Consider the following 19,596-nt stretch of genomic DNA (forward strand, 5'->3'; position numbering starts at 1 on the left):
ACGGGAGAGGGTGTGCGAAAAGAAAAAGAATAAAATAGTAAAACTGGTGAAATGAAGAAACCGCAGCTATCAAAATATGAATTGTTTTGTTTTCTAGCTCTGTCTGTAAAGCTAAGTTGATATTAATAACCTGTAAAATTAATCGAAATTCGATATAAAATCTCATTTACCTAATGTATGAATTTTCTTGTTTTAGCTCAATAAAGGCATGAACACAAAATAAGAAATTCGAGAAGTTGTTCAAGTTTTGAAATAGGAAATTAAACACGCTGCCCGGAAATGAATATTTTTGTAACTTAACAAAAATAATAGCCATAACGAAGAACTTAGAAAATTTGATATCTGAATCGAACAAATAAATATTTGGTAAAGAGGATTTAATCTCTGAAAGTGTAAACAGAAGACTCTGATGAAAATGCTTTATAATGTTTGAAACATTTCTTTATTTTACCATAAGTTTTAATATCAGACTTCTCAGATCACATATAATTTTAAGAATAATTTTAAGATTTTGTTTGACCTGTGATTATACTTGCTTCGATTGCTGCATATTTAAATTAACTCGCTTTATTTCCTATTTAAATACATTAAATTTTCTACGTTGAATTTTGTATTCAGCTTTTTCTATATTAAATTTCAAATTATTTAGCATTTCACTAGAACGAACTTAAGTTTTTCTTATACTAACTGAAATAATCATAACAATTATAACTACTTCATGCCAGGAAGTCTGTAGAGAATAATCTCAAGTTTCCTGTTAATATGTATTTTTTCATACACAAATTTAAATTTCTATCGAAAAATTGCGTTGATCGCAATTGAAACGCAATTTCCCCTGCAAAATAAAATAAACTTCTCTTATGTATGTTCACTTACGTTTCAAACATGCATTCAGAAATTTACTTCCCCCTGAAGCTTTTCCATAGCGTCAGTTTTAACTTTTCTGTACAGTACCTTGCTGCATTTTGCATTATGTTGCCAGGTTTTTCTGGAAGCTTCGGGAAAATGTCAGCTAGGGTTTCAAATTGTATTTGCCTAAAACTCTGAAAAGCGGAAAAATTGCCAAACATTAAAAAGTATCGACAATATGGTGAAATAAATTATCGCAAAGATTAGTCAAAAGAGTTGTCATCTATATCTCGCATTTATATGGGCTATTTTCTCGATTTAAAGTTTAATTAGTTCAAAATCTACAACTTTATGCAAGAAATGAACCTCTTACAGATAGAGTAAATGGCCATAATTTGATTTCACAAAAATACTCTGAAATCATTGCATAATCTGCGATAAATATATGCAAAAATGGTATTTACCTATTTTCCTGTCGCCCGTGAAAGTTTCTTCAAGCTGCGCGATTTAGCACCAACTGTGGATAAGGATAACTTCACAAGATATATAACATCTGCTCTTTCGTTTGATTCTTGATAAGCCGTGTTATGTTTTGGTTAAGAAAATATAAATTAACCGTTATTACTGTATTTTTCCTTGGATTTTAAGAACAACATGAATTCGTTAGCTGTCGAATCACTTTTGTGATGTGCTTAGGTTCACTTAACAGGTCGAAAGAGCTAATATATGTTGAACGAGGAACACATTAGCTGTATATGTTAGAACTAAAAGGGTGTTGGATGATGATTGTTCACACCCAGGATTTGGCGATTGGGTCCGCTAAAAACCCCAGTCGCCCTTTAAAAGGCGGAATATATAAGGTATTTCTCCCGCGATCATAGCGTATATGTTATATATAGCGTATATGTGTAGTGTGTTATGTATAGCGTATATGTGTAGTGGTTCTGTACGCTGGGCCGGTACTCCAGAAGTCCGTGGTTCGATTCCCGGCAAAGGCGTACTGTTAATTCTTCATCTCGTCTGCTTCCAAAAAATACCTAATGTCTCTAGAGCTTTTCGCTTTGTTTTACAATCCCTATATGTATGATTTTGTAATTCATGCTGCAATTTGTATTTCATACAAAGTCAATTTTCTAGCACTTTAACTATTCCAGCATTTCTGGTATTCACTTTATAGCATTACATTGCCTTCGTACTAATACGTTGAATTCTCTAGCATTGCTTTTATACAGATATATCTGCACACAATCACCTGATTTATGTCATGATTTCATGAATACTACCTCACATTTTGCGCTTTATAAGTTAGTTCTTTACAGCATATTAGTTATTGCATATATACGTTTTTGCTGATATTGATGCTTCCATACATTCATGTGTTTAATTTGTTGCTCATAAATACAACATTACTTGTAGAAATTATATTGCAATGGTAAGGCTTATGTTATATGTTCTGATATTTCAGTTTATAACTAATTCAGCAACTACTGCCATGAGTACTATTTGCTGAATTAATTGATGCGAAAAAATGCTTTTAAACTTTTCCTATAAAAGTTCTGGTTTGTGATAATTAAAACTACTCGTAATTTCCTTAGATTTCAGTTAAGCTACGTATAGCACTGTTGTTCTTTTGAGAAAGGCAAGAACAGCTAGAAAAATTCGTTGCATCAAAAAAGGCATTGGCAGGAAAGTGCATCGCAAGACCTAGCCACGTACTTATCTGTCCAGAAAACTACACCGTCGTCCACGTTATGCATTATGCTAATTTTTTTTTAGTTTGATTTTATTACATTACGGCAAAGCACTCGAGGGCTCTCTGCCTTAAGGGAGGGATGCCTTCGTGGAGGACTTTCTAAAGGATACCGACTCGTTTACACTTTACACATGTGGAAAACCACGAAAACGCCCATTGAGCCAGCCCGTTTGCGGGATTCGAACCTCGACCGAACTACCAGTGTTCAGCAACTTTACCGCTCGGCCGCTGGTGGGCGCATTATGCTAGGATTTCTGAAGAACTTTGTTAAGTTCTTTAGGCAATATGAGTTGTTTCTCAAATATATAGTTAGAATTTACATACCTATACAACAAAACTTCTAATATACTGGTGAGACGCGGAGCAGCCTCTTTGAAAAGAAGTGAAAAAAATTAATATAAAAAAAATGTGAGAGCTTTCAGATTTTGCTTTACGCCCAGAGGGGTGTTTTTTTAACGTTTTGTGGGTTACCCTTATTTATTGAATATCATGTTCTTCGCACTTAAACCATGAAATTCAGTTCAACAGCAATATTGCAAAATAACTTTACAATGAGCATATATTTAGAATTTCCGTTTCACAGTCTCGCGCGCTGGAGATAAAAATGTTTTTTTTTTAGTTCAGTGTTGCGATTGCTCGCTTTGAAATCGTGGAGTCTGTGAATCAAAAATTCGTTTAAGTTTTACAACATGTGAAGTAAATAATAAAACAAATTCCATATTTCAAATTTGGACTTACAGATGCCCATATTCGGTGGAAACGTACGTTATTCAAAATCTGATGGCTCTAGGTACCGTCGTTTTATCACAATGGGAGAACCATACATACATTTATGCAGATTCTTCATTATCTAATTTCTTTAATTATAATACAGTGCTGTAATATTTGGTGGCAACAGTTTGAAAAGTGAACCAACATTTAAAGTTTTCTACGCAGAATGCAAAAACGGAATTAATAGCCCTTCTGAGCTAACTCCTTTTAGGCTAAAAAAGTATTTTAATTTCGCCATTGCATTTCTACCGCTTTATTTATATGCTTAATCTAAGGGTATGTTCCTTAAAAATTTAAAATAAAGCTTTCTTTCTAAATTTGATAAATTTCTAATACTGGTAATTTAACCATGGAAAGTCTGTTTATCGCAAAAATATTTTACGAAAATAGCTAAATAATTATAATAGTAATAAATAAATCTGAAAGCTTTCAAATTTTATATTACATCGAAAGGGGCGTTTATTTAACATTTTGTGTATTACCTTTATTTATTAAATATCGTGTTCTTTGCACATAAATCATAAAATTTAATTCAACAGCAATATCGCAAAATAATTTAAAAAGAGCATGTCTTTAGAATTTCCGATACACACTCTCGCGCGCTGGAGATAACATTTTTTTCGTGTTGCCATTGCTCGTTTTGAAATCGTTGAGTTTCTTAATCAAAAACTCATAAATACTTTACAAAATATGAAATAGGTAGTAAAACCAATTCCAAATTTGTGCTTCCAGATGCCCATATTTGGGCGGAGACGTACGTTATTCAAAATTTGATGGCTTTAGGTACCGTTGTTTTATCACAGTGCGAGAAACATACATACATTCATGCAGATTCTTCATTATTTGATTTCTTTAAATATAATACAGGGCGATAATATTTTGTGGCAACAATCTGAAAAGTGATTCAGACTTTTAAAGTTTTCGACGCAAAATGCCAAAACGAAATTAATAGCCCTTTGGGCTAATAAAGTCATAGTTTCAGCTAGAATTTTGGATAAAGGAAAATAAACTGAAGTAGTAAATGCAGGGTAAATTTAGGGATTTCAACATTATTCACTTTACAGTATCTCCAGGGCGAAAAGTGTTCAATACCATTCACCTGACTCGAGTCTCAGGACTAACAACCAACGTTTTATCGCTGGGCCGCTGATTGGTCTGGACGATTAGTTTAGTTTGGTTTATTTGATTATGATAAAGCACGCATTCCTACCTAAGGGAGAGAATGCCTTCGCGGAAGATTTTCTAAAGGAAACTGACTCCTATCCACATTGCACAAGAAAAGTCACGAAAACATGCATGCAGCCAGTCTAGCCAAGGTTGAACTACCAGTGTTTAGAGATTTCCTCACTCGTCCCCTGGTCGGCCAAAAATTGAACTAAATTTAACTTGTTGGATTAAAGGTCTAAGGGTTTTCATAGTCTAAAGCTTAAATTTTCGGAAAACATTGTTCACGTCTTACGTAACTCTTTCAAAATCAGTAAAATTAATTTAAAGACAGCAGAATTATAAAGCAGTATATTTTTTAACATAATAAATTAAGATAAAATCTCTCAAGTTTCAAATTTTGATCAAATATATATGAATTTTTGATACGGTAATCTAATTTAAACACTTATATTTAAGGTAATGAAAAGCAATTAAATACAGGTAATGTTCTGTAGTAAATTACTATGAAACAGTGCAACAAAAATTTTATAAAAATATTTATAATCTTATTAAACTTATAGTAATGTAATTAGGGATTCGAAATGCATAATTTCAAAATTTTAGACTTCTGATTTCCTGACGATTCTATTGGTTACTATGTTAATAACTAATTGTTTGTTTGATCACTCTATAAATAAAAATATTTGGCGAAAGATAGCATACAATCAGATCAATTTGTTTGTGAGATGCCATTTTTCTTGAAGAACGTTTTATTGGTCAGTCTCTCATTTTCCTTACCGAAAATAGTTAAGGAAACACTAATCGGTAAATAAGTAGAAATAATAACAACATTAATTTTGTTACCTTTCAATTGGGTTTTTCTTTTTATTTAAAATTTCTGATTTGGTACTGACAATTAATTTTGGTTAAACTATAAATCAAACTGTTCTAAAATCAAAGAATGCTTTTATAAGAAAACTATAGTCTCTAAGTGATTCTAATTGATACTTACAGGAAATAAATATCCCTTATGAAACAACGTACGCTTACAAATCTTTCTTAGAGCTTATAGCACTCATATACAAAGAATATTATCGAATCCGCGAGCATGCACCAACCCCTTTATTAGACATACTTCCTTTTATTTATAGTGCACCACTAATGTACGGAATGCTCGGATATTTGAAAGTTACAGCTTCACTGCAATGAAAGCTTCACCATTCTCCGAACCACTTTATTATATTGCCTTGTCTATACTTTCCTTCCATTAGTGGTATGTGAGAGTGCAAGAATTCTTAATTTTAGTCTCATGCTCTGCCTCATTCGATGCGATGTTTTCATTTTGTCTGGAATTAAGTGAATAATTAGTGAAGACAGAGCTACATAAATGCACTGAAAATGAATATGAACTCTATTTTCGTCACACATCCTAATAAGACGATCCTCTAAAAGCGAGAGTGGTGTAAGTCAAATTTCATTTCGAAAGTCATTTACCATTCCATTTCTTCTTATTTAATATCCTAAAAATAATATTAATTAAAATTACATGTTTTATGTTAAGGTAACCAAATTATGCGAAATGAATGTTTTAACGTCTGCCATATTAAAAATCTATATGTGTTCGAAAGCCTGCGATAGTTTGTAATTTGTTACAGGAGCAGTTAGAATTTTCGGACCGAAAGCATCAAATCAAACTCTGCCCTCGCCGAGATTCGAGCTGCAAAGTTTTGAGCTGTAGTTCGGTAGCTAATCCCTTAAACAGCTAGAACACAGATGTGGAAAATTCGATAATTCTTTGAACTCATACCCAAAGCCAAAAAAGTAAGCAAAACGTAAGCTAATAAGATAGCTCCTCTTTAGATATGCTTAAATAACTGATAAATTTACAGTGATTTTAAAACGTGAAATTAGCCTTAAAATAATCTTAATTCAAGAAGCAGAACAGAAATCAGCTCTTACTTAAATAAAGAAAAATAAAACCAAGAGGACCAATGTCATAGTCAGTCTGTTATGACTTGGCTGCTTTTCAAATTATCTGTCAGGTCTTCCACATCAGTCTTTGGCTTGTTTCTTAAAGTTTCATTGCAACAATTGAAAATCTTACTAAATTTAAACAATCTGTCAGATAAACACAATACCTTAAAAGAACGATATTATTGCAGCCTCATCTTGGGCTTGAATCCCAAATAAATAGCTACAGCAGATTGGAGTTGACTTAAACAACTAAGTAGCTTTATGCGCTTTTACTTTAATTTCTTCTGAATGATTATTGTTTAAGTTAACAAGCTCTTGGTTTTCTCAGTTTTGGAACAAATCATTTTCTCTAGAAAATGCAAATTAAATTAGCATGGGATGGAGAAGCTGAGTAAGATGTATATATTAAGTAGTAGCAGAATGTTTGCTCTTTCTGAAATTAGCACACTATCTAACATAAAATTTAAATGGCTTGCAAACTGTGGCTTTTATGAATGAAAAATTACGTGTAAGCAGATTATTTTGATAAGAAATATTCAGTAATATTCTTGAAATTGAGCTACTCGTATAATAATTTTAAGTGCTGTCAATCCAAGAAACAGTGGAACATTTGCAATTGTAAGTGATTATTATTTTTCATTTGTCAAGTTGAAAAAGCGTTCAGGACTTTTATGTTATAATTAAGTTTTTGGCATGAATAACCGAAAAAATGTTAGTTTTCATAAAGCAGGCTAACGTTATTGATGTTTTCTCTGTTGTTATTAGGTATATTTAAGCTGTGTTATGTTTGTTATGTTTTACTTTTGACTACCTATGGCTAAGCAAACCTGAAAAAGATTGTTAGTGGTTCCATATCGGATAAAACAAAACATATTATTGAATGTGTATCTGACACCCTTAAAACATAAAATTACGCATATCTCTGGGAACTTCGTACCTGAGAGGTTATGGCAGTTTTTCCATTTAACTTATTAAACATAATGTATAACTTAATAGTTGTAATTTGTACTCTATTGTGCTATATAAAATAATAGAGTTATACTTATAGGCACCTTTTATCTGAAGTATTTAAGCCCATTTCATAAAACCTACTACATTATTTTCTGAAATTTTATAAATGAAAGCACATATACAGGATCAACATTTAAGGAAACATAGACTGTAGCCACCATTTTCAAGCACCCAGTATGATATGAAATTTAGACTTTCACACAAATAGATACTTACATATATATGTGTGATGTACCAGCTTTTGTCCGGAATAAATAGATTGGTGAAGAATCATAAATGTAGTCGTAGCTTAAATTATCAGACGGATAAGTTTAAAAAAGACAGGATCCATTTATTATTATTCAGGAGAAATAGCAGTTACAAAATCAGATATCCGGAGTAAATAAAAAGAATTACTAATAAATTTTTGTATGAAGTTTACTGCATCGTGACATTTGAGAAAAAGCCCCGATATTCTTTTGCGAGTCCTTTTATAGTCTCTAGAAAGGCGGAGCTTCCAAGAAATGACGTCAGCCATTCCAGTTCGCTAAATATTTCCAGAACATTCTATAACTGTACGTGTAGAAAAGGCGGGAAAAACAACTTGACTACGAGGCTGTGAATTTAATTCCACGTACTTTCAAATAAGAGACCGTCGCCATTAAAAATGAAAAGAACATACAGTTCGAATTTTAAGTGTATTCTTGACTATGGAATTTTATTATTACATATATATATATATATATATATATATATATATATATATACAAGGTGATGAGCGAATAAGCCCTGATTTCAAAATTAAATAGCTCTACAACAAAGATCGATATAATTATGCGGTAAACTGTACGTTTATTAGCAAAACTGTAAAAATGATGTACAAAAGTTTAGAAAATTTAGTTACGAAAGTCGTTAACAGATGGCGCTCTAATCGCAATGACCTATCAATAACCTTTAAAAATGGGTTTCGAACTCTAAAGTGATCAGTACGAGTGTTGGCTAGTGAAAAAAAAGACTAGCGTAGAAAGTGAAATAATGGATTCCATTGAATAACATGTTTGTTTGGTTGTGCAATTTCACCGAGTAGAACACAGTCCTACTGCAACACGTCGCAGTTTTCAAAACCGATTCAGTGTTCCAGTTGAACCCGAAGCGAAACCCATTCGCATGCTCTTCGCGAAATTCGAACGGACTGGCAGCGTGGCTGATGATTGAAAGGGAAATGTTGGGCCTAGGCAAACTGTAGTCACTCCTGAAAATGCAGCCAAAGTTTCTGGAATCGTAAAGTAAAATCCTAGGAAAAACATCCGATGGATTGCATCAGAGACAGGTTTGAAGTACACGAGCACGCAAAAAATATTAAAAAATAGCTTACGGCTGTTTCCATACAAAATCCAAAGTCATCAGGCCATACCCATGAAAGCTGTGCAACAAAGTGTCGACTTTGCGAATCAGAGTCCAACAATGATCGACAACGACAGATTTCATGTGAGCTGCATCTGGTTCACAGATGAGGCACATTTTCATTTGAATGGAATCGTTAATAAAAAAAAAAACTGGAGATTTTGGGAATCCGAAAATCTTTATTCGTGTGAAGAAAAAGCACTGCATTCGCCTAAAGTTACTGCATGGGCTGCGGTATGCGCCAGAGGCATTATCGGACCCTTTTTCGTACGAGAAACGATAGCTACTGAACGTTACGCTACAATTTTGGAACAATTTGTCAGCACTCAATAGCGTTGGAAGATCGACCAAGCATCGACTGGTTCATGCAACATCGAACAGATAAAGTTTTTCGCTTTCTTCTTGAATACTTTGGGAATAGAGTAACTGCGTTAGATTACCCGCAATTTACTGACACAGGAATAGCTTGGCCTCCATATTCTCCCGATCTGAGTCCTTGTGACTTCCTTCTGTGGGACGCATTGAAAGACACTGAAACCTTATCGAAACAATCCCGCTACTCTAGATGAGCTTGAATCGTTGATTGGTGTTGCATGTGATTCCATTTCCGTTGAGACATTGCAAGACGTGATGTCAAATTTCATTGTTCGCCACCTCATTGTTTCGAACGGTGACCATTTTGAAAAAAATTGTATTTTGATTGCAAAGGCTGCTTCACTTTATTTTTTTTTACTCTTTTCAGGAAAAGAGTTTTAGCGCAGAGCACCATCTGTTAACGATTTTCGTAACTAAATTTTCTAAACTTTTGTACACCATTTTTACAGTTTTGCTAATGAACGTACAGTTTACCGCATAATTCCATCGATCTTTGTTGTAGAGATATTTAATTTTGAAATCAGGGCTTATTCGCTGATCACCCTGTATATATATAGTAACACATAATATATGCATGGCTTGAAATTTTAAATCTAAGTAGGGATTCCCTGCAAAATATAATTCCCAACATCATGTTTGTTCTTGGTTACTCTACAGCTATGGCTCTCAAAGAGTATGGGTCGGGAAACAATTTTTGGTTCAAAAACAAGAAAATACTTTTTTTATAGTAGCGCCAACCATATTTGGCGATTTTAGATTTGCGCCAAGACCGTAGCTCAGCGGTTTACCTCCCCTAAACACTATACCATCTGAGTGGCGCATGGAGAGGTATAAGAACACGCAGTCGGTGCTAATTTAAGATCACATGGCGAGGTATAAGAACACGTAGCCAAATTATGGTGAGATATCTAGGTTGATTGGAGGTTCTGTCTCGGGGGCCGCTATAATAAAGAAGTACGCAATTTTTGATGGAGTGTGAAATCTTATTGAATACATTTTTTATTATTATACTTATACTAGCGACACTCTCCGGCTTCGCACGAGTATAAAATATTAATGGATATTTTAACAATGAATCGCAGTTCATAATCTTTTTCTGAACTTACATACCTCACCTTAAATTACGATTTTTGAAAATAATTTCCCTAATATTAAATTGATTTAACTCTAAATTTTAACCAAGATCTTAATAGAAAATTCCAATCCATAAATTATGGTTTTATTTAATCTAATCTTATCTAACCTTATGTACTTATAATTACTATAAGTGCGATTTAAAAATTAACCTTAGAGTAGAATATTATTTATATTTTAAAACTACTGTCATACAATTATTTATCGTAACTTATAATTACTGATACGTTGTCGCGCTGAAAGCTAGAGAGCTCCGATAATAAACGCGTCCGATCGCTGCTAAATTCAAAGTGCTATAGGGAGAACCGCGGCCTCCGACGCACTATTTATAGGCACGCTCCCGCCGCCCCGGCCGGCCGGTACCGCCGCAAACGCTACGTCTCGCAATTTTTAAATCTGTAGACCTTTTTAATGTGTACAATACTTAGTACATTATTTTGATAAATCTCGTAGGGTTCAGCCTGCGTTTGCAATGTAAGCGGAAGAAATGTAATTATTTACGACATCACATTATAAACCTAAAAAATAACAGTATTTCTCCACTATTTAATGGATGTTATTATACATATAAACCTTCCATTTCAATCACTCTATCTATTAAAAAAACCGCATCGAAATCCGTTGCGTAGTTTTAAAGATTTAAGCATACATAGGGATATAGGGACAGAGAAAGCGACTTTGTTTTATACTACGTAGGGATATATTTACATTCGATTATATATATACTTATATATATTTACATTCGATTACATATATTTGTATATTATTTATATATGTTTATCTACAATTCTGAAGAAAACATGTAATTATCAATTAATTTTTAATAATTGTATAAGTGTGCTTATTATTATTTCTTTATTGCATTATTTTTCTCTAAGTCTTCTTTATACCTTTCGTCGTTCGGGACAATTATATGCACACGATTCGCAAGCCAACGATTTTAGAAAACACTCTTTTACAACACTGATAGCCAAGCCAACAATCTCCAGCTATCGATGTCGAACGCAAGAATATTGTTGCGTTTTTCTTTTCTTCTGACACCAGTTGTTATGTTATTTTCTTCCTTCACGGTTGTACGGGGTTCGTGGATTTGGAGTGAATAACGACGACACTTGATGAAGCATCGAAACACACTTTATTTACCAATATTAATCAGGACAGCTTCAAAGTCACTTTTTAGAGTCGTCGAAGATCTACTATAAACACGCTGGAACAATCAGCGACACAGGTTATCACGGTGGAGACAGCTTCACTGCAAAGCATCAGAGTACAGCTCTCGACTCTGCTTGGTCGTTCTCGGAACTCCACGTACTCTCGAGACTCTCCACGCTACAACTCGCGATGCACTCGACGACACACAGAGCACAGCTCTCGACTTTTCGGTTAAGTCGTTCCCGGAGCTCAACACGCTCTCTCGACGATGCACTAACCACGATACATTACGAGACTCTTTCGGTGCACTCGACGACCCACTCGGCACTCGTTGCCCGGCTGTCAACTCGGTCCACTCCGCAGGGATTGACTCGCTAGACGAGACACCAACTCGATACTAACTATCTCGCCCTCTAGACAAGGCACACTCTCGATACTCACTGACTGCGGACCAGCAGGATTTATAAAGCTTCTGGCTTGTGTTCGAGAACATTCTGGGCTAAACCGGTAAGAATTCGTTACAGAAGATTCTCCATCCGTCTTTGGCATATCGCCAATTTTGTCGCCAAATGGGCGATTTCTCGCCAAATGGGGCAACACTGCCTTCCCTTGCCATTTTATGGCAACCCTAAAACTGCTTTGCGGGGAAGCCATCTTACCGCGCCTGTACATTTCGTAGCGATATTATTTTAGTGCAATAGTGAAAATGAATGTAATAAATGCATAATTATGTAACAGTTTTGCAGTATGATTTAATCTTGAGTTGCAATAAAAATTGCCTTTAAACTGAAACGTTTTATTTGAATCTTGGACTATGCAGAACAGGTAAAGAAAACTATCCAGCTGTACTATGGAAAACCTTGAAGAGAATCTGCTCCCGATAAAGGAAGAGATACCTTTATCGGCAGCATAATTTAAAGGCGATTTGTCACTGAAATGTATAGCTTCAACTGCAGAATTGCCTAATCTTTTAGTTGAGCAGAAAAATATCTAATCTTCCCTTAAATAGAGCTTCAGATAACGGAAATATCACAGTGAAGTTTTAAGTCTTACTTATTTGAAATGATCTCGAAGGAATCATTTGAGACATTAACTTTTCAGGTAATCCATGGTTAGCTCATTTTTTGAATAAAAGATGGTAAGCATTTAAGTGCATTTTTTTTTTAATTTGGTAGTGATTTGTAAGCTGTTAAACGAATGCATAATGTAGGGTTAATCAGGAATGTTTGTGCATGTTTGATAGCATCATACGAAGCCAATATTATGGTTAGGGTTGGAATACGATAGTGATAATGGAAATTAAAATTCTTAAAACTGATGAACGAGTTAGAAAATTTTGATCAGACTAGTTTATTGGCTCAAACTATTTGCTATTTCTAACACTTGCCTCAGTATCATTCCAGTCAGTAATCAGTCATTACCTATATTAAATTGAAACAAGACCATTTGCAATCCAAATACCAATGTTGCAACTGAAATTTGTTGCTGATCACTATCGCCATTTGGTTAATAATATAAACTCAGACACTTGATTATTATTCTGAAAGAAAATATGAAATATCAAACTTAATGTCCAGTTCAACATTTTTGTTTAAGTAACACAGTACATTTACTTCAAACATGCAGTTATATTTCTAACTCGCCATGTAGGTGAATTCAAAAAAACATGATGAAATATAATGTTACCGTAACAAAAACAGTAAATATAATATACTTTGATATAATATTCATGTAATAAGATTCAAAAATATATTTTAAGTAAAGGTAAATTAATGTTAGCTCTGTTACTTATAAATCTAATGCCAAGTACTTAAAATATATTTTTGAAATTTCTCATAGTTAATATGAGTAAAATTAACTTTATAAATTATATTAATTTTAAAACTTTCAAACAAATTTTACAGTACTACCACTAAGAGAAAAGATATATTCAACTTCCGTGTTTCATTAAGTTCTAATTAAGTGATATTTCACTTTCACAAACTGCTTCATTTGCTTTTCCTCCAACTGATCACTTGTATTTATACGATTTATAGGCAGTTCTGGTTTTATTGAATTTTCCAGTTTTGCAGTGTAAGCGAAAATTTAAGTTTGATTCCTGACCAGGAATTTGCAGAACGAAGCATGAAACGCATTTCGTAGTTACATAATTTCATCGAAGTTCAGAAAGTTGCAGTAAAATTCTGTCCTAGGAATTGAGCGTCCTGTGTTTTCCTTAGCATACGACGTTGCTCCATTATATTCTTATAATAAATTCTGATATTTAAAACGTCTAAAGTGGATATTGGTAATATAAGTCCGTATCAAACCATTTCTTAGAACTTCATTATTCTTTGAAAGTGATGCTTCAGAAGTATTCTGTGACGTCAAACTGCATCCAGGTTTCTTTCTTTTTGTTTATTCTTTCGGTCACATTTGTGTGCTTAATTTTTGGAACTTTTCATAGCAAATACGAAAATTGCTTTTGTTTCGTTTCTTAATAACCTTCAAAATTAATACCAAATAAATTTCTGTCGAACAAAATCTTCATCTTCTTCGAATACTTCTGAACTTTAGATTTAATTTTGTCCAATTAGTGCAAAAATTACTCAGTTGTTTTCATTTCAAGAATTTTAGGAGGAATCATATTCGTTTGCATATTGAAGAAGTATGAAATAATATTTCCTTCTGTTTCATACATCCCGTCTCTTGTCACTGATCATATGAGTAACAAGCGGGTATTTTTAATGGTATAACACACATTTCCTCCCCTTTTTTAACTCTAACATAGAAATGTGTACATATATTACAAAAAGTTAGGAAAAATACATAACTTCAGCAACCTGAGCGGAAAAATTACGAGGTAGCCCTCAAAAATGAGTCCGAAATTGTCAAAATCAAAGTGTTCATCCTTCTAGAGTTAATGAATAATTTGCATAGCATTTCATATCTTAATGGAAATTTAAAGTTTTAGTTCATTTTATATTTATATACTACGTAGTTGTACATGTGTTAAGCCTAAGCCTAACTTGTAAAATTGAAAAGTGTTTTCATTAGGTACTTAGCTAACCATACAACTTGATATTTTTAAAGTAACTAACATGTTTACTACGTTTGAAAACATAGTAAACATGTTAGTTACTTTAAAAATATGTATGTATTATGTATTTAAAATTGTATTATATTGTATTTGTACAATGAAAACAGCTCTATTATAGTTTTTTAGCGAGCGATAACTGTAAAAAAATTTCAGAAGTGTTATATTTCAGAAGTCTTCTTTTGTTGTAAAATTGTCTAAATATATGTTATCTCCAACTATCTAACACGTATAATACTGTATAGAACTGTTTTTATTATTCTTTTGCATTTAAAAAATATACTTGTTACTGTAATAATTTTTTACTACTTTACAGGAATATGTATAGACGCCAAAATCAAAATGAACTTCCTTGATGAATTGAAATGGATCGCCACGATACTAGGATTTAGAAGTTGCTTGGAAACAAATACAGTTCTGAGAACTTTCAGTTTATAAGATTTGTGCTACGTTCGAGATAAAACGAAATAAGAAGTTCTTTTTCCTGTGTACTTTATTTCTCATTAACGTTTAAAAGATAGATGCTTGAATTATTTTAGTATGTATCAAGAAGTTTATAGCGCGATATCGTAACAAGAAGAACTGTCATATAAAAAATGCTACCTCAGGTAATGATCCATAAAAACACAATTACTCAAAGTAACAAGCAAAAGAACGGAGCGGAAACGAACGTTATTTATGTTTTATCATGAATATTTGTTACGCGTTTAAGCACCGTGTAACAGCGGTGGAATCCAAGACAGACGCAGAAACAAAGAACATATAAATATGCTAAAAGAAGTTTTGAAGAGGATGCCTTATTATGCTTACGAAGAAAAGAATTTCGGAATACCTTGTGCTTCTTGCAAATGCATAAATAGTGCAAAATTGCGTGAAAACAATGTCAGGAAATGTGTTACTAATTCCAATTACATGCAATTATGCTTTCATTTCTTGTACTCTCATCCAAACGTGGTTTCGTCTTATTCAGTTGCCTAAGAAAAAATAGATTAGTGTCTTTTTAATCGAAGAAGAACAAGTATTTATATTTTCAATCACCGTGTAATGAAGTTTTTCTAAACTTCTTCTCAACAAAATTAAGCATATCAAAAATATGAAAATGACAGTTACTTAAAGTACTTTTCCGATATTTCTTATAATGAGAATCTCACAGACGTATTTGATAATACACTTCTGAAACAATTTGAGAAAAAAAGCCATTTTTGAGGTCAGCGCATTTTTCCGACTTCGTCATTTTCATAAATGAATTAGAATAGTAGGATAACGGGAAAAGTTTTCAATGAGTAAATGTGTTTTCCTAAAGATATTATAAATCATGCAAATGGAGGTGGGGAACACAAAGATGAATCGAGAAAAGGACGTAAAATACGATTTAAAACTCCCCGTAATGCGTTTTTCTAAATCCCCGCATCGAATCAACTGTTGAAATGGTAGGGAAATAATTTGAATAAATTGCCGTCTGAGGAAGTGAGGGCGTGAAGTTAGAAAAGAATGCTGTCCGGGGGATTTAATTGATTCGCTAAGTACCTTGGCCAACAGCCTTTGAGAATGAAAGCGTAATTTCTGAAGAATGCTGTTCGCCGTTTTGTTATTGATTGCGTGGGTGTTTGTTACGATCGGAGGTACAGCTCCTCTTTTCTCAGATAAGGAGGCCCACCTGAAAATTCCAATCCGTGATCTGCCGGTGCAGAATTCTGGAATAAGTCCGCTAATTTTTCGCAACTCTGATTCTATGATGCTGTCATCTCATCATGAGAAGGGGACTGCAGACCGGAAGCCGTTTAGAGGTAGTCTACCACTAGTAAATCCAGATGCTGGTAATGCGCCAAGAAGAGCTTTCACTGATCGAGGAGGTATGAATTCACCGTCTGAATTCCAGTCTTTTCACGACGTAGAAGACATTCCCACCCCAACGAATATGAATCGCTCTTTCCAGCATAATGGGGTGAATGGGGATAAGGTGACGCATCTGTCGCGCTCCGGAAGCCACAGGGATCTGCGCACGAAACTGCCGAGAAGAGGGTACGAGATGAGCACACTTGTATATGATGATGATCATTTCCATTACGAGACATCTTTCGCCGAGAAAACTGATTCTCTCAGAAATGATTCCACGGCGCATTCATTTACTCCCGACTCTAGAGATTCATCTTTAAATCATGAAAAAACACAGGAAAGCAGCATGAAGAGTAAAACAGGAAGTGGGTTTAATATGACAACCGTACCTGATATACTAAATCACACTGATAAAACACCAACATCTTATAAAGCTGAGAGCTTGGAAGGAAAAAGAAATTCTTTTCAGACTGATTCCGTTACGGATATTAGTGAAACGAAATATTCTCAAAAAATGTTAGATCATAAACCTGTGAATAAATTAAAGTCAGGTGACAATTTTGATACTCCGAGTAAAATCTATGGACAGGCAGACACACTCATAAATATCGAGAAAGAGGATGAGAAACGTTATAGGAAAGAAACCATAAATACAACTCAAGCTGAGTTTATAGATCCTCAGATGCAACCGATAAAAGTAAATGCATTTAACAATAATGGGAATTCATCAATAGCCGTAAAGTCTACTAATGCATTTTTACTTCACAAACATAAACATCCAATAAATTCATCCAACACTGCAGTTTTAATGCATGATCAGCCGCGGGATAAAAACGTGAAAGATTTAAGCCAATTGCACATGCAGCAAGATGGCATTTACGAGATTGTTACATCTGCTACTGCAATGTTTTCAGACAATAGTGAAAATAGTAATGATGTTGATATGCTCCGCAACGAAGGTAGTAGAGAACAGCGCGGGGAGGTTTTCTTTAAAGTAAATCCAACAATTACAATGCAGGCTTCAGCAGTAACGACACATGACTCCCATATGAATGATCCACCATTTCGAGGGCCGAATATTCCACCAGAAATTAATCATTTTCTTAAAAATAAAGACAAAACCAAACTTGATTATCACAACATGGACCCTATTGTTGAAACACCATCCTTTCAACCTTTGAACCTGGATGCAGACTGGAAACAAGCAAAACAGCGTTGGGGAGTAGCTTGGGATTGTCACTGCTACATAGTGGGATCCTTGTTTTTAATTATTGCTATTTATTCTTTAATCAGTTTATTAAGAGTAAAAACATTTGTTACACTCTTGAGTACTGGTTACTACATAACAGTAAATTCAATAATTTTTGTAATGTGCTTATTAAGAGCACTTTATTTGTTATACGATCCTTATAATTTGACAGGAAAATATCCGACTGTAGTGTCACGGATACTTCTCAATGTAACTTTTCCATGCCTAACCTCGGGCTTCTCTATTTTAGTGCTATCTTTTCTTAATTCTACAAAAACGCAGTTTCTCTGGTCCAAATTTCAAAGACCATCCGTTTTATCTCTCATCATTATGTTTATATTTTCAATGTTTTTAACAGTGGAAGTAATAGTTCACGTTTTAGATGTATCAAATGTGCTCCTGATAGCGTGTCAGATCCTCCTTCTGTTGGGAGCAACTCTCTCTTCAGTTTGTTACTTTTTTACATTTAAAAAACTGCTTCACAGGGCTTTAAGAAAACAAGGTGAAATGATTCGACTCACCTTTACAAAACTTCACATCGATGGAGCTCAGTTGCCAAAAAAACTTCCAAAACCAACTCTTGGTCTTGCTGTTAAGCTAGTATTAGCAACCGCTGTACTTCAACTTATGTTATGCTCGATAATACCTTTTGGAATGATTTTCTTGCAAGGGCTCTTCATTGAACTGAAACGTCCAGACCCTTGGTTGTGGTGGGGTTATCACTTATCGTGCAGGATACTTGAACTAATGATGTGTGGCACAATGTCTTTCATTGCAACTCAGCCCCAAAAACATTTTGAAATTGGTGATAACCGATTTTGTAGTATACTCATGTGGTTTCCTTGTAGCACATTTGCTGATTGTTTTACCAAAGAAGAAGTAGTTGATTTTGAAGCTCACTCAGACAATTATGCCAATCCTCAAGGTCTTCGAAATACAGGATTTAACTTAACAGCAAATTCCAGACGTCTTCAGACGAATTCCTTACCTACGTTTCGGACACCTTTGAATGATGTTGATAATAATTTACCAATGCGAACTTTACCCTGCACTGGGAGGCATACAAACCACGCAAGTGCACTATCTCTTCTATCATACTATAGGTAAGTGCCAATATATTTTGTAACTTCAAATACCTATAATGCCATTTATGTATTATTCATATCTGAAATATATGAAGTTTAACTTTATAATCACTAAAATACATGCCAAGAATTAATTTATCATATAATAATAGTGTTATAATAAAATGCAATAAAGCAAGTCAGCTTTGAACCAATTTATGAAAAACATTTATCATCTTCAATAAGAAATTAATTATCTTTAATTACAAATGAAAAATATCCAATTGATAGTTGCTGTCATCTGAAGCTGATGAAGAAACAACAGAGAAAAAGTAAAAAGTATATAAGAGACATTTAAAGAGAGAACATTTTCAGTTTATTTCTTGTTTTCTTAAAACGTTTGTAATATTCGATTTTCACAAGCTCTAATGGTTGTTAATTGCGCTGTCATCTTTTTATTTTACAGAAGCTTTATGCAGGTGTTTGAGATATTGACAATGATATGTGAAATTATTATTAATATGTCACATGTATCACAGCATCAGTGTTTTAAGTCAGTCAAAGGCTTCTTCCCATTAATAAAACAAAAGAAAAAATTAACAAATGATTTTATTAAATGTCTTTCCTTAATTTATTATTACATTTTCTTTACATAATTTGAAATGTGTGGCAGTATAGCTCATTTGAAATGTCAGTAGAGTTTATTTGTTTGTTTATTTGTGCGTGAAATATAGTTTTAGATAGTCACTTTTGGATTTTTAGTATTTCCGGTTATTCACGCATGTCCCTACATAAACCATTAATTAATGTTGATAATCGGGAA

The 19,596-nt window shown here is 33.7% G+C and overlaps 1 protein-coding gene across 4 annotated transcripts in view; it reads left to right on the forward strand.

Moving 5' to 3' along the window:
* The window catches only part of LOC118182256 (uncharacterized), a 253,961-nt gene that overhangs the window by 193,415 nt on the left and 40,950 nt on the right, over window positions 1-19,596 (forward strand). For all 4 annotated transcript variants that reach the window (XM_035351575.2, XM_035351576.2, XM_035351577.2 and 1 more), the window contains one exon: window positions 14,941-18,812. In XM_035351575.2, coding sequence (XP_035207466.2) covers window positions 16,195-18,812 — 2,618 coding nt within the window. In that variant the 5' untranslated portion in view covers window positions 14,941-16,194. The remainder of the gene's footprint in view (window positions 1-14,940; window positions 18,813-19,596) is intronic.

The sequence above is a fragment of the Stegodyphus dumicola genome, chromosome X2 (assembly GCF_044657685.1).
Source record: "Stegodyphus dumicola isolate Sdum_Otavi_A_Nest chromosome X2, ASM4465768v1".
Lineage (NCBI taxonomy): Eukaryota > Metazoa > Arthropoda > Arachnida > Araneae > Eresidae > Stegodyphus > Stegodyphus dumicola.